Here is a 26,700-nt window from a genome sequence, read left to right as displayed (position 1 = left end):
TGCAGGGGTCCAACTTAAAAAGCAGAGATATTTCAACACATTTCACTATTGAAAAGATTAGTGGACGTGTTGCTTAAAAGCATGAGTGACGCCCCAATCAGTGTCATGGGGTGCCGAAGGTAGTGGATAATTGACAGAATCAAGCGCCTTAGTAAAACATCTTTGGCTTATAAGGGAAATTACCAGAAAAAAAAAAATTATAGTCATCCATTCAAGTCTTAAGACAGGAGGACTCCTAACTTCATGCCTATGGGTCTTCAAAGTTATAAAGTGGGGACTAGATTTTTTTTTTTTCCTACAAGACCTCTTTGGTCTAGAAAAGTCACTAGGTAAAGAAAACTTCACCGCGTTCTTAGAAAACTTTTATGAGGCTCAATCTCTGTAAGCAGACTGGTGCCCGAGCTGTCTGTCATCATATGTGCTGTATCTCTTCACATGAATACGACGAACTCTGTCTCGGAGTTCAAACCCATCATCATCTTCGCTGTGAGACGCCTGGCTGCGCGTGCGGCTTGTAGCTTCCAGTAGAGAGTTGTCTGGCACTCGAGGGGTCTCATAAAGCAGCACATTCAATGTTTCTTCATAAATCCTTGCCTCTGGAAACTCCACCTGATCAGTGAGCGAGAAACACATGTTATAGACTGCACATAAAACTACGAAAAAAGACAAACAGCTGCAAGACCTATGCACAAAATCTGTATACTCATATACAAGGTCTTAGGGCAGTGATGGCAAACCTTTTAGAGACCGAGTGCCCAAACTACAACAAAAACCCGCTTATTTATGGCAAAGTGCCAACACAGAAATTTAATTTGTGATTTATACTCCCTTCTCTGTCACAGTTTTCATTGATACCAGCCCCTGAGGACACCAATAAAGCAGAAAATAGTCCCTGGTAGAGCTGTCACTTTAAAATAGCTCTGTGCACAGCAAGTCCTGGGCTGTCTGGGACTGCAGGAAGATACCTGGAGTCATCTCTGGTGATGGCCTGAGTGCCCACAGAAAGGGCTCTGAGTGCCACCTCTGGCACTAGTGCCATAGGTTAGCCATCACCGTCTTAGGGCAAAATTGTGGTTGTGGCCAAGTTACGGTAAAGGGTATAAGAATATACCCTTATAAAATCAAGTCTGCATTTGTTGATGTATACAGAGGCTTAGGGTATGTTCATACAGCGCCATTCTGTTCAGTCATTTTCTGCCAAAAACAAGTAGAAAAAAGTCGGCACTCACCATTTTTCTTAAAACTTCTTTTTCTTTTATTTCACATCGTTACAAAATTGTTCTGTTACACGGGGAGAGATATGCGACAGCAGGGAAAAAGGTGAGAGTGAGAGGGACGAGTCGTTTCACGCTGTCCTAGCGCTTCATCTTGGCAAGATGCAGGTAAGTTTTAAGAAAAACGGTGAGTGACGACTTTTTTCTACTTACTCTGTTCGCAAAGATTGAAGACTTTCTTGACTATTTATCGAAGTCAGAGAACCATCTAATTGTTTCCCTGCAAAACACACTCTGAAAACTGTGCCTGTATGCTCCCCGAATCGGAGGCCGATATCCTAAATCGAGGTCTGCCAGTAGTGCCCTTATTTTCCTTGAATTTCTCCTTACTGTATATTTGTATAAATGAAATACATATCTCCATTTCTGTTGTATTTACTTCTGTTTTTGGTTAAATAACATTCAAAGATAGCACTTCATGTAGAAGTTTTAAAAAACAATTACATTATAATTATTTTTTATATTTTACAGCATTTTTCTTGCACTGATCTGTGTAGCTGCTGCAGATTCCAATGGTGGAGACAGGGGAGAAACTGCAGGGCTAGCATCCATAGCAGCTGCTATGGGGCCGTAGTGTCCGGGGGCACAGGCATCAGGGCTATTGTCTGTATTGGGTGTGAATATGCTGTATTTGTGTGTGGTGTGTATATACTATATATGATATTGTATTTATGCGTGTGTGTGCATATGTGATACTTTCGTGTGAATGGTACTGTATGTATGTGTGTATATACTGTGTGTGAGATATAGATATATATATTTATTTATTTATATAGGGGGTAGTGAGGCCCCATTCAGAAGTCTACTGTGGAGCCCCGTCTCTCCTATTTACGCCCCTGGGGGGAGATGTGAAGGTTTTTAGAAGATCTTACCTTCGTCTGCTTCTTTTCGGTGGCATAAACAATGGAGGTGCAGCAGACCTCTGCAAGCTTTCGTCCCTGACCGTAGAAGGACCAGCAGCAGATCTCATCTCCGATCACATCCTTCATGAATAAGACTCGCCCGTTAAAGCGGAGGGAAAGCTTGTCGAACAGCTCTATATTCTTAAGGAGGTTATCGTCAGAGTTGCTGTGATAGTCGCAGTCATTTAAAGAAGAAAACAAATACATCATATTAATGAAGATTTACAACTTGGTTGTATATCGGGCATCTTAATGAGAACCTGTCAGGTTGATTTAGGATCCTAAACAAACTACAGGTCAGTATGAACCAGTGGTTTAGTGTCCAAAATCTACCTGCATGAGAGCTTTTTTGCAGGCTTAATATAAAACAAAACATACAACACTCCCCTAAATGCAAGTCCAAGGTGCTTCATTGGGCTCACATTAAGCCAAGTGGTATAAATTTGGGGTTTTTTTGTAAACGGAGCCCACAAAAAGCTCTCGTACAGGTCAATTTGACACTAAACCACAATCCCATACTGACCTCCTTTTCGCTTCAATGAAGAGTTCATTACACTGGCTGCAAACAGGGAGATTTAGGACACTAAACCACCGGTCCATAAAGGAACTGTGTGTGGTTTAGCATCCCAAAATGCACTGACAGAATTCCCCTTTAACTGTCAGGATGAGTTTACGTTTCAGAATTATCTAACGCTACATATTAAAGGGATAATTCCCATCTAGACATTCACATTTAATTTTTGTGCCACATAGATACATTTCTTCAATTGAATGTATTGTAATATATAATTGCTGTCCCTGGATAAGACCACCCCCTGCACCCCGACAGTGGTGGCCAGCCATGCCCTATTGAGGCCTGATCGCTCACCTAGATCCATTACCACAGGATGGCTGTGGACATCGAGCAACTCCTGGTCATTTCATATGCAAAAAGTATTTGTATCTTTGTGCCATCACTCCAGCAGAGGTGGTCATATCCAAGGAAAACCCATCTCATTTCTAAGAGACCGTATGACTACATTTCTGGGAAATTTTCTTCACATAGGTAGATTCAATTGTCAATGCCCAGATGAGAATACCCCTTTTAAGATCCTGGATAAATGTGTTTGCTTTCAAGGTAACAAAACTGGCCTTACATAATCAGGTTGAAATGGATACAAAAACATTCAGTGAAAATCAAATCATATGGATCAATAATTAACATGCTTCTACTTTTGATATTATTACATTTGTGCTGAAAGAATCGACACATAAAGATAATCCAAAAGGAAAAGACGACTATGATGACTTGCAGATAAAGATTGAAGAAAAAAAAAATTACACTATAACACCTCTCGGCAAGTCCTTCGATTTTAAGCTGAATGTTGATAGCAGTAGTAACTTACCTGGTGTAAGAGTATTTGTTGTTGCTTCTGTTATACAAGAGCTTGACCACAGGCTGTTGGGAAACACATAAATTACATTACCTCTGATAATATGGACAATTTTTAAAGTACAGGCGGTCCCCTACTTAAGGACACCTGACTTACAGACAATGCATAGTTACAGACAGACCCCTGTGACCTCTGGTGAAGCTCTCTGAATGCTTTACTATAGTCCCAGACTGCAATGATCGGCTGTAAGGTGTCTGTAATGAAGCTTTATTGATAATCCTTGGTCCCATTACAGCAAAAAATGTTTAAACTCCAATTGTCACTGGGGCCAAAAAAAATTTGGTCTGGATCTACAATTATAAAGTATATAGTTTCTACTTGCATACAAATTCAACTTAAGAACAAACCTCCGGACCCTATCTTGTACGTAACCCGGGGACTGCCTGTATTCTACCAGATGGTAGTCCACTTTGAGCAAAAAATTTATAAAAAGTTATACAGTTTTTCAATATACTTTGTGTACTTTTCCTCATGTTATACTTATGTTATCTCTGCTTGCCGTCATTCCAAAGGAAACTCCATTTTTTATTTCCTGTGGATATAAACCGCTCCCGGATCATGTGATTTCACACAGGTGCACGACCTGTTACATCCCTGGTCGTGTGATGTCATACAGGTGCACCGCTCGTTATATTACAGGAATTAGAGATGAGCACCTGTGTAACATCATATGACCAGGGATCGGTTGATATTAACAAGAAGTAAACAATGAAGCCAACTATAGAATGACAGCAAGCAGAGATCTAGAAAACCACGAGGAATTGATGCAGAAAGTATATTGGAAAATTGTATAACTTTTTATTACACAAACATTATCAAATTATTTGCTGAAACTGAACAGCCCCTTTAACAATTCCCTCAAACAGACCTTTGTCTAGATCTTACCAGGTCTGGAGGTGGAATCACTGGCACTTGCTGAACGTTATATTCAATTTGACAGAAAAAAGTCACTCTAAGGCATCGCTTATTTCTTGTAGATTCTGCCACAAAACATTTTCATAAGTACCAAATTCACATATTTTAATCCTGAAGGCACAAAACACTCTCCAGTACAACATGGTCAAAGACTCTTAATCCAAGATCTTAAAATTTGTACTCCGGTATTACAATATTTTCTCATTGTGCATGTTTTATGGCACCAACAACCACATACACTGCTCTATAACCAAGTCGCTATATATTTAAATTGGACCAATATGGATCAAACGTTCGTCAATAAACATACCCTAGTTTTCTTTGTTGTCAACCATTACTTAGGCAGAAAGTGTGCCTTTTCTTCTTACCTTGCTCTGCTTGTGTCTGGTTCACCCAAAGCATTAGTGCTCCAAGGCAATACATGTGCAGTTGCCCGTGGAGTGTGCAGAGGGCGCCAGATTCATTAAAACTAGTGCACGGTCTTCATCTGGCGCCCCCGGCACTGTTCGGGAAGTGTGCACCATGTTTTTTTTGGTGTACTTTGTTTATGCTGCAGAATTGTGGCGCACGTCAGTAATAAATGTGGTGCAAACTCCAATAAAGCACTAACAGCCCCTTTAGGAACACAGTGCAGCAGCGACAAAAAACCGATGCAGACACTTTATAAACACATGTGCAAGCAGTTTGCATGTTCTTTCTAGTGCACTTAAAAAATGCTTTAATAAATGTGACCCAATGACTCGGTCTGAGGTTATACTTTGACATTGGCGCCTCTACTTCCTGGTGGTCATGTCATACAATCCATCATCTTGCAGCGAAAACATTTAATTGTTAGGCTACTTCAGTGAAATAAGTTAGTTAGTGCCATATTATTCTACAAGTGTCTGTAGCATCAGGCTCAGTTCCATGATAAAATGGGGCTTAGAATAACACTATTACTATGCTGGAGACCAGCGGATGCCTAATGTAAGAGCCGACTTGAACAATACATCAGTGGAGTAGGCACCTTGGCAGATGATTCAATCAGCTTCTCTTCTTCTTTCTGAGACGTGATGATAGGGATATTACACACGGCTTCATATGACTCATTCTTATCCTGAAAGATGGAAAAATGAAGACAATTAGAAGAGAAAATCTGGTGCATTGTTTGCAGTCGTGTCTGCCCCTCCACCCTATGATGTCCTGGATTATAAAAGGGACAGAAATAGGTTTGAAGATTGGGCTGGCTGCAGACAGCTGGTGCTCTGTGCAGTCATTCTCTATGGATGAAAATTGTATGGAGAACATTTCTCAAAGTTTAACACTCCCAGGGGATCAAACTTATAATAATAGATCTCCTGTTAGTGATCAGAAATTATCTAGGAGTGGTGAGAAGAAAAGTCATGTTAGCACTTACTAAACCTTTTCCCTGAAGTTGCTATGTTATGCATTGAAAATGCCTTAAGGTAGAGAGTGTCAAAACATTGAGAGCAGCTGGCACCCCAAAATAATACGAGTGGGGTGTCTGCTTTATTATATAGGTAACGCTCACTGCTAACAACTGTAATGGGCAGCACGGTGGCTTAGTGTTTAGCTTCACAGCCTTGCAGCGCTGGGAACCTGTGTTCAAGTCCCAGGGTCAACATTGGCAAACATTTTGTATGTTCTCTCCGTGTTTGCGTGGGTTTCCTCCGGGTCCTCCGGTTTCCTCCCACACTCCAAAACATACTGGTAGGTTGATTAGATTGTGAGCCCGATTGGGGACAGGGACAGATTTGGCGGCTCTGTGCAACGCTGCATAATCTGTGTGTGCTACATAAATACAGGAAGTATTATTATTATTATTATTATTATTAATAATAATAATAGGTCCAGGCACCGATCACTGTTGTGGTCACAACATATACAAGTATTTTGGGCACACAGGCAATGCCACATTGCTAATGGTTCACACCCTCCAGAGCATCATAGATGTTATGCCCATCACTTGCTATAACTGCCAGTATTCCACCGCTATGACCCTAGAACTTTGCAAGGCGTATGGAACAAAGCCATTATGAAGAAAGACTTCCCCCTCAAATAAAAAGCCCCAGATATAACAAAACTAATAGTAAAATTGGAAAAGGGCTATGACAGAAATGAGTTACTACTGTCTAATACAACTCAGCAAAAGTTTAATATTAGAAAGTCATTTTAAATCTGCCCCAACGTTTTCTATTCCTAAAATGTATAAAATGTTAGTCCCACCATAGGTCGCAAAAGCATCAGACACTTCTACAGGCAAGTTTACACTGATCCCATCAGTGATGGTCAGTGTAAGATTCAGCAGTGTGGGTGGGCACTATCTGAGAAGACACTACATGATTCCTCTGTACTAGGAGATGCTGTGTGCTGACAATGTGCTTAGATTATCAGGGTACAGGGTTTATCTACACTTTCATTTAGCTTCTGAACAGTCTACTAGTATCTGACATTAAAAAAGAGAGATGTGACAGATATAAGACACAATGACACACTCAGCTCTGCTGCCTCTCCTAATCTTAGATTGAGTTTGTATGCAAGTCGGAACTGTAAATTTTATCATTGTTACTGGAATTTACATTTGGAATTGCCCATCTGTTTATTAATGAAAGACAGGATAGTAATGGATTTCCTGCAGTTGACCTCTTGACTGCAAATGATGTGATCCTTCACTGCTAAAAAATACTACTCAAAAATACACAAGGTGTATGTTTATTCAGCCAGAAAAATGTAGTCCGGTGTAATCTGGAATTTGTAAGCCTGGCAATCGGAGTTACCACTCCAAACTACACAAATCAATATTTTCTTCTAGCGCTATCCTTCAACATTATGTTATAATGTGTAACAAAGGGACTTCAGTCGCTGGTCAGATTCCTGTGCCTGGTATGTGATATAACACATGTCTATACATCTGTGTTGTCTTGTTACTTCATTCCCTTACTGGTGCCTCTGGTAAGCTATCCCATCACTGAATCAACGTCCCACGATTAGTCATTCACCTCATGTTCTGAAAAAAAGACACTAATCCTGATCTCTAATAAAACATGAATCAATCCTAACCCTGCATTGTCTATTAGCTATGATGAACTTCAGAGAGCAGCTCGGCGTCAAACTTTCTGGAACATCTTTCTTTGGTCTGAGTAGATGTATCAAACGCGCTGAAGAGTAGAAGTTATCGTAAAACATGTCAGAAAAGAAATCAAAGTAAAGATGACAGAGTGAAAGGGCGAGGTAGAGCATCTTCTCACCTGTAACGCTGCCTGGCACTTCTCTACTAAGCCCTGAATGAGGTAATATTTGGCCTCCGCCATCAATTCCTTGATCTCATGTCTGTTCTTTGGAAGCGCAATCGTGTCGTCTCTGAGATAGTTTAAAATGCTCCCAAAATGCTTCCCACAGCGGTCAATGAGAATCCAGCCTAAGAAGAAGAAAAAAAAAAAAGTACTACATATTAAAGAACGTCCCTACAGGATATTATTCTACATAATAATAGTCTGCACAAAGCTTCATCTGGGGAATTGTAACCTAGTAATTGTCTGGGGATGAACTTGAGTGTGAAACACATGCTGGACGTGGTGAAGGGGTGGGTGCAGGAAGAACCTAAACTCTCTGCTGCCTGAGGCGAGTTTTATAACATTGCGCCCCCTCCACCTCATCCAGAAGTAATATACCAGGTAAATCTTTTAGTAAATGGGTCCTCCATGCATTGTCTCATACCCCTACTGACACCGGGAGAGTCATTTTTAGGTGGCAGGTCCTGTTTAATAGCAAGTGACTTCACACCTGATCTTACCGCATGTGGTCCTTCCTGAGGCAAGAGGCTCGACTCGCCTCCTGGATGGTACACCGCTGGGTTTGTGACATGGCGTACTTGTGATGGATGTGGTCACAGCCTGTTGATCACCGATCTCTGTTACTTTCCATCACTTACACTGGGTTGCTGGATTTTAATCCATTATGTTCTACGATTTGCTTATGAATTAATTTACGGCTCAGTCCCTTCCACTCCGTTTCATATCTCACTGTTGATTTGACAGTTTGTTTGTTTTTTATGCTTTTGTATTGATTGTTGTTGTGGTTTATAATTGGCATTCATGCATTTATTTAGGATGGACACCATACGAGTTAGATATTTGCCAGTTAAATGAAATCTACCATCAAAATCAAGCATGAGAACCCAGGGACACCTACTTATAATGGTCTCCAGTATTTATTACCCATCACCTCACGTGACATTCACTGTATGGAGTTTTTCCCCGATTGGAGGTCTCTAAACCCCTCCCTCCCTTAACTCTTTGCGGGGTAAAGTACAAAATTCAGCTGCACATCCTTATAGATTTAAAACTTTTTGAGGGCTGCGATGACATTTTCATTGCTACAATTCTGTACGACAATATGATCACTTTTTATTAAAATTCTTTTAGGAAGCAAAACATTGAAAAAGTGACGATTCATAAATTTCAGCACTTCTGACCGTAATGGGATTCATGGGGTTTATGAATTTACTTGTTTATATTTATTTGAGTTTTAAGGAAAGGGGGTGATTTGAAAATTTTTATTTTTTTATTCATATATTTTTAAACTTTTTGAAACCATTATAATAGCCTCCCTAGGGTACTTGAACCCTAGGGGGTCTGATCACTTAGAAAATATACTGCAATACAACCGTATTGCAATGTATTCTATATATGCTGCTTGTCACGAATGTGGTCAACTCAGAATGTGTCAGTTCCCAGCAGTTAGTTGACACCTGCCATGTATGAAGAGATGCCCTTCACGATCGATCGTCATATATGTACGCTGGGCAGTTGCGAAGGGGTTAATGGAAATCTACCATCATATTTGTAATTCATTGCCTGTTTCCTTCTAAAATTAACTTTAAAAATTATGATAATACCAAAAGGAAAAAGGTTCAAGGAACACAGAAACATACAATTATACATAAATATACTTTATTTCAATCAATGTAGATGTAAAAACCAAACATAATACAGCATACATGAACGGACAACAATGGATTAAAATTGTGTGTATACCAAATAGCGGTAGTAACCAGCCAATACAAAAATACCCCACTGTGTATCAGTAATAGGTAGTAAAAGGTAAGCAGTAAAATGAAACAATACCCAAGAGTGAATTATCTAAAAATGTACATTACAAAGCTGTAAACCGATGGCTGTAATACTATACCAAAGAGAGGACCACACACAGACAATGCCCCATTGGGGCACCATACGAGTTAGATATTTGCCTGTTAAATGAAATCTACCATCAAAATCTAGCATGAGAACCCAGGGACACCTACTTATATTGGTCTCCAGTATTTATTGGGGCCATTGGGGCATTGTCTGTTTGTGGTCCTCTCTTTGGTATAGTATTACAGCCATCGGTTTACAGCTTTGTAATGTACATTTTTAGATAATTGTTTTATTTTACTGCTTACCTTTTACTACCTATTACTGATACACAGTGGGGTATTTTTGTATTGGCTGGTTACTACCGCTATTTGGTATGCACACAATTTTAATCCATTGTTGTCCGTTCATGTATGCTGTATTATGTTTGGTTTTTACATCTACATTGATTGAAATAAAGTATATTTATGTATAATTATATGTTTCTGTGTTCCATGAAACTTTTTCTTTTTGGTATTATTCTATCTTACCCTATGGTATCTTGTTTACATGCCCATACCTAACGGGTTTTCTATTTTGGTGCATTTTAAAAATTATGAGTCAGAAAGGCTCTGAGAGCTCCCTCCCATGTTGCAGCCTCACAAGCTGTTACACTGTGCAGGAGACAATCTCCCCATCCCCTTCTGCACTCTCCACCCCCCAACCCCCTCTACCAGCTGTAATCTCACAGCATCAGAGAGCTTAGCACACAGGGGAGGGGAAGGGGAAAGTGCTCCTGAAAACACTAACAGCCTATGAAGCTGCAGCATGGAGCAGGACCATCAATACTGTTTGTGCATTTTAAATCTTCTCAGGTTTAGATAATTAAGTTTATTATAATAAAATTTTATTTTAATAAGATTAATTCTAATTGTGATTACTGCCATTGTAATTTATGGTCCCTGAGATACCATTTTGTAGGGACCGTTTTTTTGTAAATGTTCTATCTAGATGTGAAACGTTATCTGTAAACTAGAGGTTCTCTCACCTTCCTTGTCCGTCAGCACCTCCATTCGTCCACTGAACATAGCCTTCAGCATAGTGTCATGCCTGGTCAGGACCTGCACTGTGGTGTAGTACAAAGATCCTCCCACATTCAGCCGCACATATTTGTTCCCAAGGCTTCCCCCTTTAAAGCTGTAGGTTTTTGGTTTGGCCCCTGAAGCGGGGCACATAGCCGTCAGGCAAGTGTCGCCAGACATCTCGCGTTGCAAATAAACGATGACTCTGCAAACGGTGGGCTTCACGTGTGCCGCCGTGGTGGGAGGGTGCACGTGGAGGACACAACCAAGTTAGCAGGAAGGGAAAGCCTGCTAACTTATCCGCAACTCTGAAACGAAGATAAAGGGGCGACAGTTACTATCATTAAAAGGGACACTCCATAAAAACCTTCCTATGTGCTCCATTATGGTGTTACATGTGTCAATGTTCTTTTCCTTGCTATCTCTAAGACCTTGGGATGGAGGCCTGGAAGCAATAGATCAGATCTTCCTGTATTTTGCCTGTACCACAATGGATGTCAACAGGAGTGAGGAAAAGAACCTCCCACCACAGTTACCTTTAGGAATCAGATATGTTATAAATTAGAGGCTCACATCACGGCCTCAATAACTGTATATTTATAGTGTACACCCAGCTAGAAGAAATGCTTCTGTGATGCTGTGCTGAGACATCATGGGACTGACTGCAGAACAGAGAATAAGATAAAGCAGAGAAAATGGAAAAATTAGGCAGATTATTCTTCAGGACTGTGAAAATGCCAAAAGCAACAGAGGGAGAGTCAATCTACAAGTCTTGGTTTCAAAACTTATAGTTCTGCGCAGTTCACTACTTCCCTAGATTTATCTTTTCTCTATTCCATGTAAGGATAAACACTCTCCCTCCGTGAATCCGGCAGGAAAGAGAGGTAGACATGCAGCCATATCACTGGCTTTCACTGTGAGCTCATTTCCTTTATAGTCCTATGGGATGGGCCTTGTGCTAAAATTAATCCTTCTAAATCTCAGTTCAGACGATCCTTCATCCGGTTTCCTACGATTTTATATGGATGACTAAGAGGACACCAAACAAATGAAGGATTAGAGAATGTCTCTACAAGAGTAGCTGGGAAAGCAGAAGATTATAACGATAACTAGGCCTGTGGAACGAGAGGAGACACAAGCTAATATATGAAAATTATTAATCTCACATAGCAGAAGACATTTCCAAAAAATCAGTGTATAAAATATCATAATAGATTGCAGTGACAGGCCCAAAGCCTAAGGCTGCACTGCCGAGAGGTCCGGATGATCAACAATGGCCACAGGATCAATTATAAGTGTAGGAACTATGAAGGAACTAATGAAGGACTTGGTTCTGTCATAATAATATCTTCACCACAACTCAGAGATATAAGATTGCAAAAGCAGAGTGTGTGTGTGCAAGTCTCATCTCCTGCCCTCCTGTGTGTGTGTATGTACCACAAGTCTCATCTCCTGCCCCTCCTGTGTGTGTGTATGTACCACAAGTCTCATCTCCTGCCCCTCCTGTGTGTGTGTATGTACCACAAGTCCCATCTCCTGCCCGTCCTGTGCGTGTGTATGTACCACAAGTCTCATCTCCTGCCCCTCCTGTGCGTGTGTATGTACCACAAGTCTCATCTCCTGCCCCTCCTGTGCGTGTGTATGCACCACAAGTCCCATCTCCTGCCCCTCCTGTGTGTGCATGTATGTACCACAAGTCTCATCTCCTGCCCGTCCTGTGTGTGTGTATGTACCACAAGTCTCATCTCCTGCCCCTCCTGTGCGTGTGTATGTACCACAAGTCTCATCTCCTGCCCCTCCTGTGCGTGTGTATGTACCACAAGTCTCATCTCCCGCTGCGCCTGTGTGTGTATGTACCACAAGTCTCATCTCCTGCCACTCCTGTGCGTGTGTATGTACCACAAGTCTCATCTCCTGCCCCTCCTGTGCGTGTATATGTACCACAAGTCTCATCTCCTGCCCCTCCTGTGCGTGTTTATGAACCACAAGTCTCATCTCCTGCCCCTCCTGTGCGTGTGTATGAACCACAAGTCTCATCTCCTGCCCCTCCAGTGTGTGTGTGTATGTACCACAAGTTTCATCTCCTGCCCCTCCAGTGTGTGTGTATGTACCACAAGTCCCATCTCCTGCCCCTCCTGTGTGTGTGTATGTACCACAAGTCCCATCTCCTGCCCCTCCTGTGTGTGTATGTACCACAAGTCCCAACTCCTGCCCCTCCTGTGTGTGTGTATGTACCACAAGTCTCATCTCCTGCCCCTCCTGTGTGTGTATGTACCACAAGTCTCATCTCCTGCCCCTCCTGTGTGTGTATGTACCACAAGTCTCATCTCCTGCCCCTCCTGTGTGTGTGTATGTACCACAAGTCTCATCTCCTGCCCCTCCTGTGTGTGTGTATGTACCACATGTCTCATCTCCTGCCCCTCCTCTGTGTGTGTATGTACCACATGTCTCATCTCCTGCCCCTCCTGTGTGTGTATGTACCACAAGTCTCATCTCCTGCCCCTCCTGTGTGTGTATGTACCACAAGTCCCATCTCCTGCCCCTCCTGTGTGTGTATGTACCACAAGTCCCATCTCCTGCCCCTCCTGTGTGTGTATGTACCACAAGTCCCATCTCCTGCCCCTCCTGTGTGTGTATGTACCACAAGTCCCATCTCCTGCCCCTCCTGTGTGTGTGTGTATGTACCACAAGTCTCATCTCCTGCCCCTCCTGTGTGTGTATGTATGTACCACAAGTCCCATCTCCTGCCCCTCCTGTGTGTGTATGTATGTACCACAAGTCCCATCTCCTGCCCCTCCTGTGTGTGTGTGTGTATGTACCACAAGTCCCATCTCCTGCCCCTCCTGTGTGTGTGTGTACCACAAGTCTCATCTCCTGCCCTCCTATGTGTGTGTCTCCCTGCACTGTGCACTTGCTCCCGGTCCCCTTCCTGTGGCAGTGACAGCCCCGGGTCTCACCTGTCAGCAGGGTCCGGGCGCCGCTTGCAGCTCACACCTCTTCCCTCACTTCTCCCTTCTCTTCCAGCAGAATGAGGTCACTTCCGGTGGCAGTTTCCCCAGTAACTGCACTTCACACCACAGGACAGGGAAGTCACTGGCTTCGCTGCTCTCTGGGACATGTAGTCTCTCCTTCCGCGTTGCCCTGCCCATCGCCTTCATTAAGTGACTACGAAGAAACTACAAGTCCCAGAATCCTGTGAGGCACCTGTGCATTGTGGTGACGCCTCACGTTTGTAACATAGCTATTATATTTACGGTTGTGTTATCTCATTTTTGCCCTACACATTAGGGTTACCAGCAGCCTCGACTTCACATAAATATGACTACACATAACACGGGCACAGCGCCCTCACACAAGATGGCCGCCGAGCGAAGCTACTTCCGCATCGTCTCTATGGTACCAGGAGTGTGTTCCCGGAAGTGACGTCAGTAAACAATAGCCGGCTGTCTCCGTGGCAGCCGGGGTCGGAGGAGGGAAGTGAAAGGTCCGTGGACAGCTGTGAGGGCAGGTAATGCTGTTACTCGATAATGGAGTTAGTGTTCTCTGTTATCAGCCTTCTCAGACACTAGAGTTTTCTTATAAGGGACGTCCATAGCTTTGTTTGTCTTTAAGAACCAATGTAACTTATAGTTTGTTTCTCCAAGGTGTATTCCCATCACTAGACTGCTGGAGATAGTAGTGAGTTTTGTATTTGACCCCAAAGTTTTCCAAGTATGAGCATGGAGCAGTTTTTTCCTCCCCTTTCAGTGTGCAGTGTATGGGCGACATCATAGCAGCTAGTGTCCAGCCATCACAACCGAGATAGATGAGAAATAGTGATATGGAGACTGTAAAGGGTAATGCCCCATGCCGGGCCCCTCCACCACCCGCTGTGCCCCTCTACGTGGCGTATTCGCTATTTTAATTAGCAAATTCTTCCACTGCACAATATTTTGCTATAATTTCAGAAGCAGTGACAGCAGAAAACTGTGGCAAATCATCCCCCTAGTGTATGTATTTGATGCAGACAGTCAGACAGCTTTACATCAAATAATTGCACACTTTCTTAGTGAAGGAAATCTACCATCGGAAACCATCATGATAAATCAGGGACACTTATTACTCATAGATCCAGGCACTGTGACTGTGGTAATCTTCTTATATTTGTTATCCATGGCCTTCTTCTATCTAAAATCAACATAATCTAAAATTACCCTAATGAGCCATAGGGGTTCTGGGGGTGTAACCAGAGCCCCTCTATGCTGCAGATTCACAGGTTGTTACACTGTCTCCTCTTCCCCATGGTCCCTCAGAACTTCTCCCTCTGCCGGAGATAATCTTTGCAGCAGAGCACACAGCGGGAGATTGAAGTGCGCCTGGTACAGTTTAAAGGGAACCTACCACCACTATTCTACCTATAAAGGTAGATCAGGTGGTAGGTGGATGTAAGGGACGTGAGGATTAGCCCTTTTTAGAGCTAATCCTCACGTCCCCGCTAACTTTTAATAAACTTTATTCCCTTAATATGTAAATTTACTTATGCGGCTACTGGGGCGTGGAGTATGGAGCATGCGCAGAACGCAGGTCCGCGGCTGAGCAGCCACAGCTCTGAGGCCGGAGCTACTGCGCATGCGCAGAACTCCGCCTACCCGCACACAACAGGGTAGGAGGAGAAACGTGGCTACTGGGGCGTGGAGTAGCCGCGCCGTATAGCCTCGTGCCCGGCTACTCCACGCCCCAGTAGCTGCATAACTAAATTTACATATTAAGGGAATAAAGTTTATTAAAAGTTAGCGGGGACGTGAGGATTAGCTCTAAAAAGGGCTATCCTCACGTCCCTTACATCCACCTACCACCCAATCTACCTTTATAGGTAGAATCGTGGTGGTAGGTGCCCTTAAAGTTGATTTTTTTTTTTAAAGAAGGAAGGAGGCTATGTATAACAAATATAAGAAGATTACCACAGTCACAGTGTCTAAATCTTTGAATAATTGTCTCTGGTTTATCATGCTTGATATTGATGGTAGATTTCCGCTAATATTTAGTGGCTTAGACCTTGGGGGTCCCTGTATGTTTAAAGTGACGGACACCAATGGAGCCCAAACTCCCCTATTGACTATAATGAGGCTAGTAGGGCTTCCGATCTGCTGTTTGTCATTTATGGCATTTTCTGGGTGATCTTTGATAGATCGTCGGACAGAGCTTTTCATGCAGATATAAACATAGCCCCAGATAAACCTTTTCGCTGGTTGGTCAGTGAAAAAAGATTTCTAGGACAGGCTATAGTGCAGAGGGGAAGAATCCGAGCATCACAGTATAATACAAGGAGTCTCTTCTTTCCTGCGACTTGTATTTCCTGGTATCATATATCACTATGATGCACTCTGCACTATGGTTGGTCTCTGAAATCTGTCCAGTGCACGTTTTTTCACTGACTTTCTACGATCGTGTGCCAACGGCCATATTTATCTAAATTTTTTCAAAATGAACAAAACAAAAATCACTTGGTAGAATATCTTTACCCACTGATAATGACTGTTGTGGAGCCGAGGTGGATACAGCTGACTGTGTTGCCACTCGTTCCCAGGCATATCTGTTTACATAAGATATAAAATCTACAACTGCTGAGAGCAGCCTGGAAGGCGTTTACTTGTAATGGTTCACACTAGACAGAGTAAAATAAAAGTTTCCATATATTTACATTTCAGTTCCTTATAACAAGATCTGTAAAGCTTGTTGTGTTTGCATTCAGTGGCTGAACATTTACCAAGTCCTAATAGAGACGTATGCGGCCTAGACTATCCTCTGTGATCTTTCCCTTGACATAATAGTTTGCTACAATGTATCTGTAGAAGTAAAATGGTTTCGACTGAAATTCACTTTCAATAATTTTATATTTTGCCTTTTACACAGAAGCAATGGCTAAAGACTCGCTCTCTGAAGCTGGGTTACACTTTGACGACCTCAACAAGCTACGCATCTTGGATCCGGATGTCTCCCAGCAAACCACAGAACTAAAAGAGGAATGCCGAGAGTTTGTAGAAAGTAGGTTACATTTTCTAATTATTTTTAAGAACTCTGGTTACTTTCTGTGAATGGAAACACCAGTCGCCTGAGGTGGTAAACCTTTGAAGACCTAAGGGTCATTATTTCATCAGTTTTTGAATCCATTATTGTGAATAAAAAACCAGGAGTGGACATTACACAGAGATCAGGTGTAGCAAAAAGTATTGTTACCTGTTCTGTGTGTTCCATCCCTCCCAATTTTGTCTCAAAATAACTGATGAAATAATTAAGATGTTAACTGACCCTTAGTCCTCTTGTGCAGTTCACATCTGCAAACTACAGTCCCGAGTGTCATCTGCAGGTTTGTACCACAAGCCTGCCAATAACAATAATAAGAGTATGCCGGGCCGGCTCGTTGTTTCATTCATGGGGCCATAGAAACCAAGGCTGAATACCTTAGCCCATAGAAAGCTATAGGATTGTGTTCTAGCCACTGAAACAGTGGGTAATAAATGGGTGTGTGCATGAGGGCTTATTCTGTTCACTTCTGAGGATTTTCAACAACCGGACTAGTTTGGGTAGTATTATTATGTAGGCAAAACAATGTTCTCTTTGTTGGCCAGTATAATGACAAGCAATAACGCAGTTTCTAATAGCAACTTAAAAGGATGGCTTTAATTCTGAGTAGTCATAGGTCGTTATCTGAACCATTATCATAATATAGAAAAACAATGTGTACATGTACATTTCAGAAGTATTGCATGTTTCAGTTGGATTACGTATAGAAGCGCAATCACATATTCAATTGGTAAGAATCTCTTTGTGATCTGTATTGTTTACATGCAAAACATGTGCTGCTTCCATCCACATGCGATTGGGCCAGTTGGATTGTGTTTCTAAATGCAGTGTGTTGTGTGTTCAAGTCTTTTGACTCCGATCACAAGGGTAGAGGCATGTGCCGATAACATCCTGTAGTGCATTAGTAATGGATCACAAGGAACAGGTGCAAATATTTCCCTTCTGGCTTATCATCACTCTTGGTTTTAGCTGAAAGTAACTGATGAAATAACTGAGGTGTGATTTGGCAGTTGTGCTACAAACACTGACAATTACCGACTACCCATGAACAGTTCATTATGTGGAGACCAATAGGGATCCTATACCTGGGCTCTGCATCAATCAGCTGATTTCATTATATTGTTCAGAGCCGGATGCAGACTTAGACCTAGTTCACACCTCTGTTAGGTCTTCAGTTATTGTGAGTCAAAACCAGTTGTGGTTGAGCAAATATAAGGAGGTAAGGTATATTGAAAAAAAAAATGCACCTATTGTGTGTAGGAGTATTTGCTCACAAAAACTGAAGGAAATAACAGAAGGCCTAACAGAGATGTGAACTGGGTCTAAGCTGCAATATGGTGGCATGGCCATAAGAGTGTAGAGAGCATTATGCTCCCACCTATGCTAATATCAGCAGCATTGGGTATATAGCAATCTCTATCTTAAAGGGAACCTGTTACCAGGGACCTCATTTTCACTAAAAACAGGCTGCAAATACTGCTCAGTTCTCACCCCCCACCTTTGTACTCCTGTACAGCTCCCCCATCCTGCTCCTTCAGAGGTCACAGCCTAGTTAATAGACACCAGTGGGGGTGGAAGGAGCTGTACAGGAGCTCAAAGAAGGGGGTAGCCTGAAGTACATGTTGTTTTTTTAAAAGCATCCAAACAAAGCTCAACCCCTGGGACTACACAGTGGAGTTTGTCAGGGTGCAAGGTAAGTTATAACACACAATTATATTGTAATGCAAATGCTTAGAAAAGGCAGAAAGACATTTGCACTGCAGGTGTGATGGGCTTCTATAACCTGTCTTTAGTGAAAATGAGGTCCCTGGTGACAGGTTCCCTTTAAGACTGATTGTCTTTCTTTGAGAATCCCTTAAATATGAGCTGTATCTACTTAGAATGGATACCTTTATTATCCTGATAACATTGTATAATTTTATAGAATATAAAATATCTATAATTTTTTATTTTGCATTTCAGAAATAGATGATTTTCAGAAAATAGTTGGCGGTTTAATAGAGCTAGTGGATCAACTGGCTAAAGAAACCGAGAATGAAAAAATGAAGGTAAGATCTATTATGTGACATCAGGGCAACACTTGTTTAGATTTAAAATAAAAACATACTCCACATTGGAAACATGCTCAAATATGTAATTAGTAATTTCTTTAATGAAGATGCAGAATTACAAATGCGGTCTTTTAACACCATGCACATCCATATACTGTATATACTCGTGTATAAGCCAAGCTCTTCCGCACCAAAGATATGCTGAAAGACACCACCTCAGCTTATATACGAGTCTACAAAAAAAAATAAACTTCCATACTCACCTTCCGGCTCTGCCCGATGCTCCCGACTGCTTCTCTTCCATTCAGCACTTCATCTGTAACAAAACAAGTAGAGACGGGTCCATGCGCTATGCCCGCCAGCGCACACTATGATGCGGTGGTGTCGCTGCTGATGTTCTAGTGTGTGCCGGCAGGCATAGCGCATGGACGCGTCTCTACCCGCTTTGTTACAGACGAAGAGCTGAATGGAAGAGAAGCCACAGGGAGCAACTGGAATTGCTGGGGGCTCTTCTGCAGAGCATTTTATCTCTAGGGGCTCTGCTGCGGGGCATTTTATTACTAGGGGCTCTGTTGCAGGATATTTTATCACTAGGGGCTCTGTTGCGGGGCATTTTATCACTAGGGGCTCTGTTGCAGGGCATTTTATCACTAGGGGCTCTGTTGCAGGGCATTTTATCACTAGGGGTTCTGCTGCAGGGCATTTTATCACTAGGGGTTCTGCTGCAGGGCATTTTATCACTAGGGGCTCTGCTGCAGGGCATTTTATCACTAGGGGTTCTGCTGCAGGGCATTTTATTACCAGGGGCTCTGCTGCAGGGCATTTTATCACCAGGGGCACTGTTGCAGGGCATTTTATCACTAGGGGCTCTGCTGCAGGGCATTTTATCACTAGGGGCTCTGCTGCAGGCCATTTAACACTAGGGGCTCTGCTGCAGGGCATTTTATCACTAGGGGCTCTGCTGCAGGCCATTTAACACTAGGGGCTCTGCTGCAGGGCATTTATCACTAGGGGTTCTGCTGCAGGGCATTTTATTACCAGGGGCTCTGCTGCAGGGCATTTTATCACCAGGGGCACTGTTGCAGGACATTTTATCACTAGGGGCTCTGCTGCAGGGCATTTTATCACTAGGGGTTCTGCTGCAGGGCATTTTATCACTAGGGACTCTGCTGCAGGCCATTTAACACTAGGGGCTCTGCTGCAGGGCATTTTATCACTAGGGGCTCTGCTGCAGGGCACTTTATTACCAGGGGCTCTGCTGCAGGGCACTTTATTACCAGGGGCTCTGCTGCAGGGCACTTTATTACCAGGGGCTCTGCTGCAGGGCACTTTATTACCAGGGGCTCTGCTGCAGGGCACTTTATTACCAGGGGATCTGCTGCAGGGCACTTTATTACCAGGGGCTCTGCTGCAGGGCACTTTATTACCAGGGGCTCTGCTGCAGGGCACTTTATTACCAGGGGCTCTGCTGCAGGGCACTTTATTACCAGGGGCTCTGCTGCAGGGCACTTTATTACCAGGGGCTCTGCTGCAGGGCACTTTATTACCAGGGGCATTGCTGCAGGGCACTTTATTACCAGGGGCTCTGCTGCAGGGCACTTTATTACCAGGGGCTCTGCTGCAGGGCACTTTATTACCAGGGGCTCTGCTGCAGGGCACTTTATTACCAGGGGCTCTGCTGCAGGGCACTTTATTACCAGGGGCACTGTTGCAGGGCACTTTATTACCAGGGGCTCTGCTGCAGGGCACTTTATTACCAGGGGCTCTGCTGCAGGGCACTTTATTACCAGGGGCTCTGCTGCAGGGCACTTTATTACCAGGGGCTCTGCTGCAGGGCACTTTATTACCAGGGGCTCTGCTGCAGGGCACTTTATTACCAGGGGCTCTGCTGCAGGGCACTTTATTACCAGGGGCTCTGCTGCAGGGCACTTTATTACCAGGGGCTCTGCTGCAGGGCACTTTATTACCAGGGGCTCTGCTGCAGGGCACTTTATTACCAGGGGCTCTGCTGCAGGGCACTTTATTACCAGGGGCTCTGCTGCAGGGCACTTTATTAACAGGGGCTCTGCTGCAGGGCACTTTATTAACAGGGGCTCTGCTGCAGGGCACTTTATTAACAGGGGCTCTGCTGCAGGGCACTTTATTACCAGGGGCTCTGCTGCAGGGCACTTCTTTACTCGGGGAGGCTGTGACCAATGCGTTTCCCACCCTAGGGTTATACTCGAGTCAATAAGTTTTCCCAGTTATATACGGTACTTGCACTACTCTTCCTTTACTATATAAAGTGTTGTCGCAGAAATTTCATCAGATATGAGACATCAAATAACCCTAAAACTTAGTGATCAGATTTATTTTGTATTCCCTAATAACAACAAAGACCATTGTCTTGTGTTTTCTTGACCTCCAGGCCATTGGAGCTCGTAATCTGTTAAAATCAATTGCTAAGCAGCGAGAAGCACAGCAACAGCAGCTACAGGCGCTAATAGCAGAGAAGAAGATGCAATTAGAAAGGTAAGGCCACAGCTCCAAATGTTTGTGTGAGAAAAAATCTACAATTTTCCATTACACCTTCTGTATCAATTATTCACTTTTTTCTACATCTCTGCTTGCTGTCATTCTATAGAAAGCCTCTAGGTTTACTTCCAGTGGTAAGAAAACTGGCACGCAGGATTCTGTTTGAATCACGGAGAGTAATCAGAGTCACGTGATGCTAACAGTCTGCGTGTCCATTACAAGACCAGGGACATATTTCTATCCACTGGAAGTCAGCATAAAAGCTTCCCAATGAATGACAGCAAGCAGAGAGGAAATGATATAGAAAGTGTATTGGAAAATTGTATAAATTTTTCTTACACAAACCATATCTATTATTTGCTTAAAGTGGATCGTCCCTTTAAAGGACACCTGTCATCAGGTCTCTGCCACTAGTCCTGTCACTACTACCTGTTGGAGCAGCTCACAAGGATCCCATCCCAGCCTTTATCTAGTTATTTCATACATTAATCATTGTAAAATCATCTATTTTTTATTATGTAAATGAGGCTGGTCACATGGTCAGAGGCAGTGATGTCACCCCTGTTACCCCTCCCCTCTCCTCCCCCTGCTCATGTCTGTGTGTAATGTATAGTAAAGCATGGCTAGTGTGTGTATGTCATCTGCTGACATGCTGCATCCTCCTAATATACAGGTGAGAGACACAGACATCAGCTACACATGAATCTGACATGTTCTGCTGTAACATGGCTGCCTGGAGCTGCTGTATCTCACACACACATGCACACACAGGCTGCAGGGGGCGTGGTCACCAGCAAGCACATCATTATACAGCCTCACATCATTATACAGGCTGTCAGTCAAGCACTGGGGGTGTGGCTGTGCCTCCCACTCATGAATAGAGTGGACAGCTTGAATATGCTAATGCTTCATTGGACATTTCACAGGTCATTTGCATACAGCTTTAGGACCTCATTGCTTAGGTTTACAGGCCTGTAGAGGGACAATGAAGGGATAGAGGCAATGCTGTCTAATGGCAGTTTATGAAAATATATTTAGTTTAGGGGGGTTATTTTGCATGACGGGTTCTCTTTAAAGAAACACTTCGTCAAAGCAAATTCAATCAACTTATATCTTGTGCGGGTCCTGAAGGTAGGAGCATGACTCCTATTGTATTCCTAAAACCTTGTTAGAAACTAGCAACATGCTCCTCCCTATAGACCCTGCACAAAGTATAATTCTATTCATCAGCTATCACTGGAGTGCTCCTTTAAAGGTTTCTCCTGCTGGTTGGGATGAAAACTGCATGTTCGCCGAGAATATCCCTTTAACTGTAATTTAGTGTTTTTCCTGGATCATTTATTTAGATTCTTGCATTTTCTAACCCTCCATACAAGCTCTGACCTATCTGCATGTATGAGCCACCATGGGCAAGCAGCACTGCACTGTGCTGGCACCAGGGGGAGACAAAGTAGCCGTCTGAACTTCTATTATAACAAGATGATCAGACATCCACTAGGCAGCTAAGCTGCTTTCATTGATTATTGCTAAATGAGTCAGTCTGGGATTGTCTCTGGCAGTTCTCATCGGTTGTAGTCATTGGTTGATTCAATGATCATTAAACTTATTGATAGAAGCTGAATATGTTCTTGTTCAGAGCTTCTGAAACTTGACATCAGAATCTTCCTTCTGTCACAAAAATAACTTTATCAATAGTTGGAAATCAATGATCAGTGATAAGATGGTCAGACATTTCATTGATCACACAGGTGCCTAGAAGATGCTTAGTCTCCTTCCCTGATGGTAATGTAGATGCAGACAATCCTAACCAGTGTGCATGCTTAGTACCGGAATCAAGGGGGCATAATCCACATCCTTAAAGGGTTGTACCAAGTTTGTTATCCCCTCTCTACAGGATAGAGGATAGCAATGTAATCGGTGAGGGTCTGACGTCTGGGACCCCACAATAATCTCACTACTTGAGCATGCCTCCTGCCACCCCCTTCATTGCTTTTGGAGTGTCAGATACAGTGCACTGTGTCTATTACGGTGGTGGAGACGGCCACCCTTGTGAATAGCGAATGTGAATCAAACTTGGTACAACCCTTTTTAAAGGGATATTACAGTATGACAAAAAAAATCTTTTTTAGTGGCCTCATTATGGGTTTCAAAAAATTAAAGTACCTTATTGATCCCTTTCCACCACTGCTGCTCTTCAAACTGTGACCCAAAGCAAAGCTCAAAGGGCAAGTCATGAGATAACGTGTTTGGTCTGTTATGGTGCAATACACTCTGACTTCTCCCAGATATGGAGAAGGATTGTAAGTATCATACAATCTAACATTAAATATTAACATTAGCCCCTTAGCACAGCAGCCTGGTTTGTTTCTTTTCATGTGAGATTTCACATTAAAGAGAGAATTCTAGAAAGGACATTTCATATCCTACCTGAGACGGCTGGTAGTTTAGTGGGGTAAAAGCTCAATCCCTTTAATGGATGCTTGTAGTCATCCATACACCTACCAGAGGTCCAGGTAATGGGAATAGGATTTTAGGTTTAAGACGTTTCTGCCTCAAATCAGCTGAATGTGAACTTATTTCGGTATTTTCCTAACTTTACTTAACTAACTTAATTTTCAGGTATCGAATAGAATATGAGGCACTGTGCAAAGTGGAAGCAGAGCAGAATGAATTTATAGACCAATTCATCCTACAGAAGTAATGCTTCAGAAATTCTCTACAGGATCCGTATTTGGTACTGACTGCATCCCCCAGATCATTTCAATATTGCAATTTATTTAATTTTTTTTTTATAACTGGGACTCCATTATTAAAAGACTGTTCAGACTCCAGGCCTTGGACCTCCTGTAAGAACCAGTGTGTATCTAACACTACACCTCTGAAAAATCTCATATATGTCGCAGAATTGTGCTTTTTGACTATACAAAGTATATAAAAGAATGGCTTTATTTTATACTCCGCTCCTTGGATTATCATGGGAGTCCGAAACCTCTGAATTATTATACAAAATGACTGAAAACATTTTATGTATATTTCCCTAATTGGAACATGTTATAGACCGAGACAGTCCACTGCCCCCAAATCTGAGCAGGTTTTTAAATTTGTAGTTCATTGCTTTTCCAGCAGAAGACTATCGCCTGCTATCGTGGCCATCTGTAAAACAGCTACACATTGGGTGAGATTTATCATAGGCATATGAATGCGGCCATGCCCCCTTTGTCTCGCCAGATACGTCCTCTTGATGCATCCAGCGGGAGGTGCGCGGCTGTCAGGCAAAACTGTGCCAGGTGTGACCTGGTGTAGTTTTGTGTAAAACCAGCAAACGAAAGTTTGGTGGCTTTTCAAAAGAAGGCAGACCCCTTCACTTGCCGCCGTGCCCACGTGGTGTGGCGTATTTACTATTTTAATTGCAAATTCTTGCACTGCGGAATTAGAATTATTTCAGAAAACTGGCGTAGAAGCATTGAGAAATCTTCCCCATTATCTCTATGATAAGACCATCGCTATTTGAATAGGTATGTAGCATGGCATGTGTTAGGTACCAGGATGATGCACATAACCCTAACAATGTTTCTGGTACATAGAATCATACAGGTATAATATACATAGCAGGACTGCCTAAACCTGACCTACGTTCCTTGTGGGGTACATACATACAACTTCTGTATTTTCTTACATTATCCATTATCTAGCTACAGCCGGAAACACAGCAAGAGGCCACATATTAAACACAAAAATTGCCCGGGACCCAACAGTCCCCAAAATGCAGATTAATTATTCAATTACATGTATTATCTACATTTCAAAGGTTGAATCCAACTGAACTATGAAGTGCCATGTGCACATAAGTCATAAAGTGGACCAACATTACATTCCCCGGTGTCATGTACATCATTATGCGTGTTATTCATATTTTTGCATAATTCCACAGTTTCTTTTTTATACCTATAATTATCTGCTTTTGAAGTGATTATGACTAGACTGTGGTTAAACAGTTGGTTTTCACTTATATTTTCTATCACAGTGTGCAGACTTTATACGGATTTGTATGTATTCCTTATACTGACTCGTGTTAGCTTTTAGTGAGGGCAGATTCGAATTTCATGATTGGTCCTTGAGTCATGGACCTGCAGTGGCCGGATTTCACGGAGTGACCAGTGTCCAGGACAGGACTCCAAGCATTGTAGTGATATATGATACCAGGAGTTCCTTTCTCCCCCAGTGAAATCACGATTACAGATCATAGCAGAAGGGATTTCTTGCATCATATATCATAGTCCCATTCTGGACACTGTGGTCAGTCCATGAAACAGGACACTTTGTGGTCCATGATTCACAGACTGACCACGACAGTGATTATTACAGTAACGGGCGGATGAGAATGCTGGCATATAGACGGAGCATGCCCGCTCCGCAGAAGAGTCCACAGGGTTCACATTTTGCTTTGTTTATTCTGCATTAACTTGGTTGTAAAAGTGTGCGAGCTTTGGTTGTATCTTATAATTGAGTGCCTTTGGTACGTTATTTTATTTTATAAAATTTCATTAATATAAGATTTTTTTGTGTTGGAGTTTATACTGTGTTCTCATTTTTTCATGTTAACATAATTCGGCTGGACGATGGTCTAAATGTAAGTTGATGTGAGTATATGTGTATATCTACTGCATATATGGCATCAGAATAGTATCTTTTTTTGATGCCAATCTTTACAAAACTCCAGATCTTGTTCCTAAACTTTTTGGCTGTGGATTGTCATTCTGTGCTAAAGAGTCAGGTAGGCGGTGTCACTCACTTGATAACCAGCCTTTCTTGTATATGCATCTGGGGAGCTGAGCTGAGCTGGACTTTGTAGTTCATACTAATGCAGGTACACAACACTGACCTCGTGATTGAACAGGTTAACAGTCGGATTGGAACTGTTAGAGCAGGGTCCCCACTGCTCTTCCCTGCCCATGCAGACCTTAGTAGGAACCCGTTGGCCTCTAAGTGACCGACGTTGAAACCTGTATGAGTGCTCACTAAGGGGTTAAATATTGGCATAACATTTGCCTTGCGGCAGTCACTTGGCAAATAGGAAAAGCAGTAACAGAACCCATAAAAAAAGCACTAGGAGCTGGTTACCAAAGTAAGCAGCTCCTAGCGCCATCTCAGATGCAGCAGTGTTACACTGCTAGCGTTATCGGAAACCTCCCATAATGCCAGCAAACACTGCTGTGAAGTACAACCGTACAAAAGTACAATTCATGAGGAGGCAGTCCGGGGAAGGTGCTGCATCTGAGATAGCGCTAGGAGCTGCCTACTTTAGTAAGTGGCTCCTAGTGATTATTTTTTTTTTTTTTTTTTTATGGGTGA

At 42.7% G+C, this 26,700-nt stretch overlaps 2 protein-coding genes across 3 annotated transcripts; one reads left to right on the top strand and one right to left on the bottom strand.

Moving 5' to 3' along the window:
- Nucleotides 1-349: 349 nt before the first annotated feature.
- On the bottom strand, nt 350-14,116 carry TNFAIP1 (TNF alpha induced protein 1). Its single transcript, XM_072138180.1, has 7 exons — nt 13,678-14,116; nt 10,687-11,028; nt 7,773-7,942; nt 5,531-5,620; nt 3,562-3,614; nt 2,147-2,342; nt 350-609 (listed from the first exon to the last, which is right to left on the bottom strand). Exons 2-7 carry the CDS (start codon nt 10,898-10,900, stop codon nt 373-375), a joined length of 960 nt encoding a protein of 319 aa, XP_071994281.1. The 5' UTR covers nt 10,901-11,028; nt 13,678-14,116; the 3' UTR covers nt 350-372.
- On the top strand, nt 13,787-25,901 carry IFT20 (intraflagellar transport 20). 2 transcript variants are annotated; one of them, XM_072138183.1, is made up of 5 exons: nt 13,787-14,228; nt 16,616-16,744; nt 18,746-18,831; nt 21,242-21,345; nt 23,968-25,901. In XM_072138183.1, exons 2-5 carry the CDS (start codon nt 16,618-16,620, stop codon nt 24,047-24,049), a joined length of 399 nt encoding a protein of 132 aa, XP_071994284.1. In that variant the 5' UTR covers nt 13,787-14,228; nt 16,616-16,617; the 3' UTR covers nt 24,050-25,901. The 2 variants fall into 2 exon arrangements, with proteins under 2 accessions (XP_071994284.1, XP_071994283.1); XM_072138182.1 differs by having other exon boundaries at nt 13,792-14,228; nt 16,613-16,744.
- The last annotated feature ends 799 nt before the right edge of the window (nt 25,902-26,700 follow it).

This window comes from Engystomops pustulosus, chromosome 2 (genome assembly GCF_040894005.1).
Source record: "Engystomops pustulosus chromosome 2, aEngPut4.maternal, whole genome shotgun sequence".
Lineage (NCBI taxonomy): Eukaryota > Metazoa > Chordata > Amphibia > Anura > Leptodactylidae > Engystomops > Engystomops pustulosus.
The sequence above is the reverse complement of the archived record's forward strand: the minus strand, read 5'-3'. Positions and strand labels throughout refer to the sequence as shown.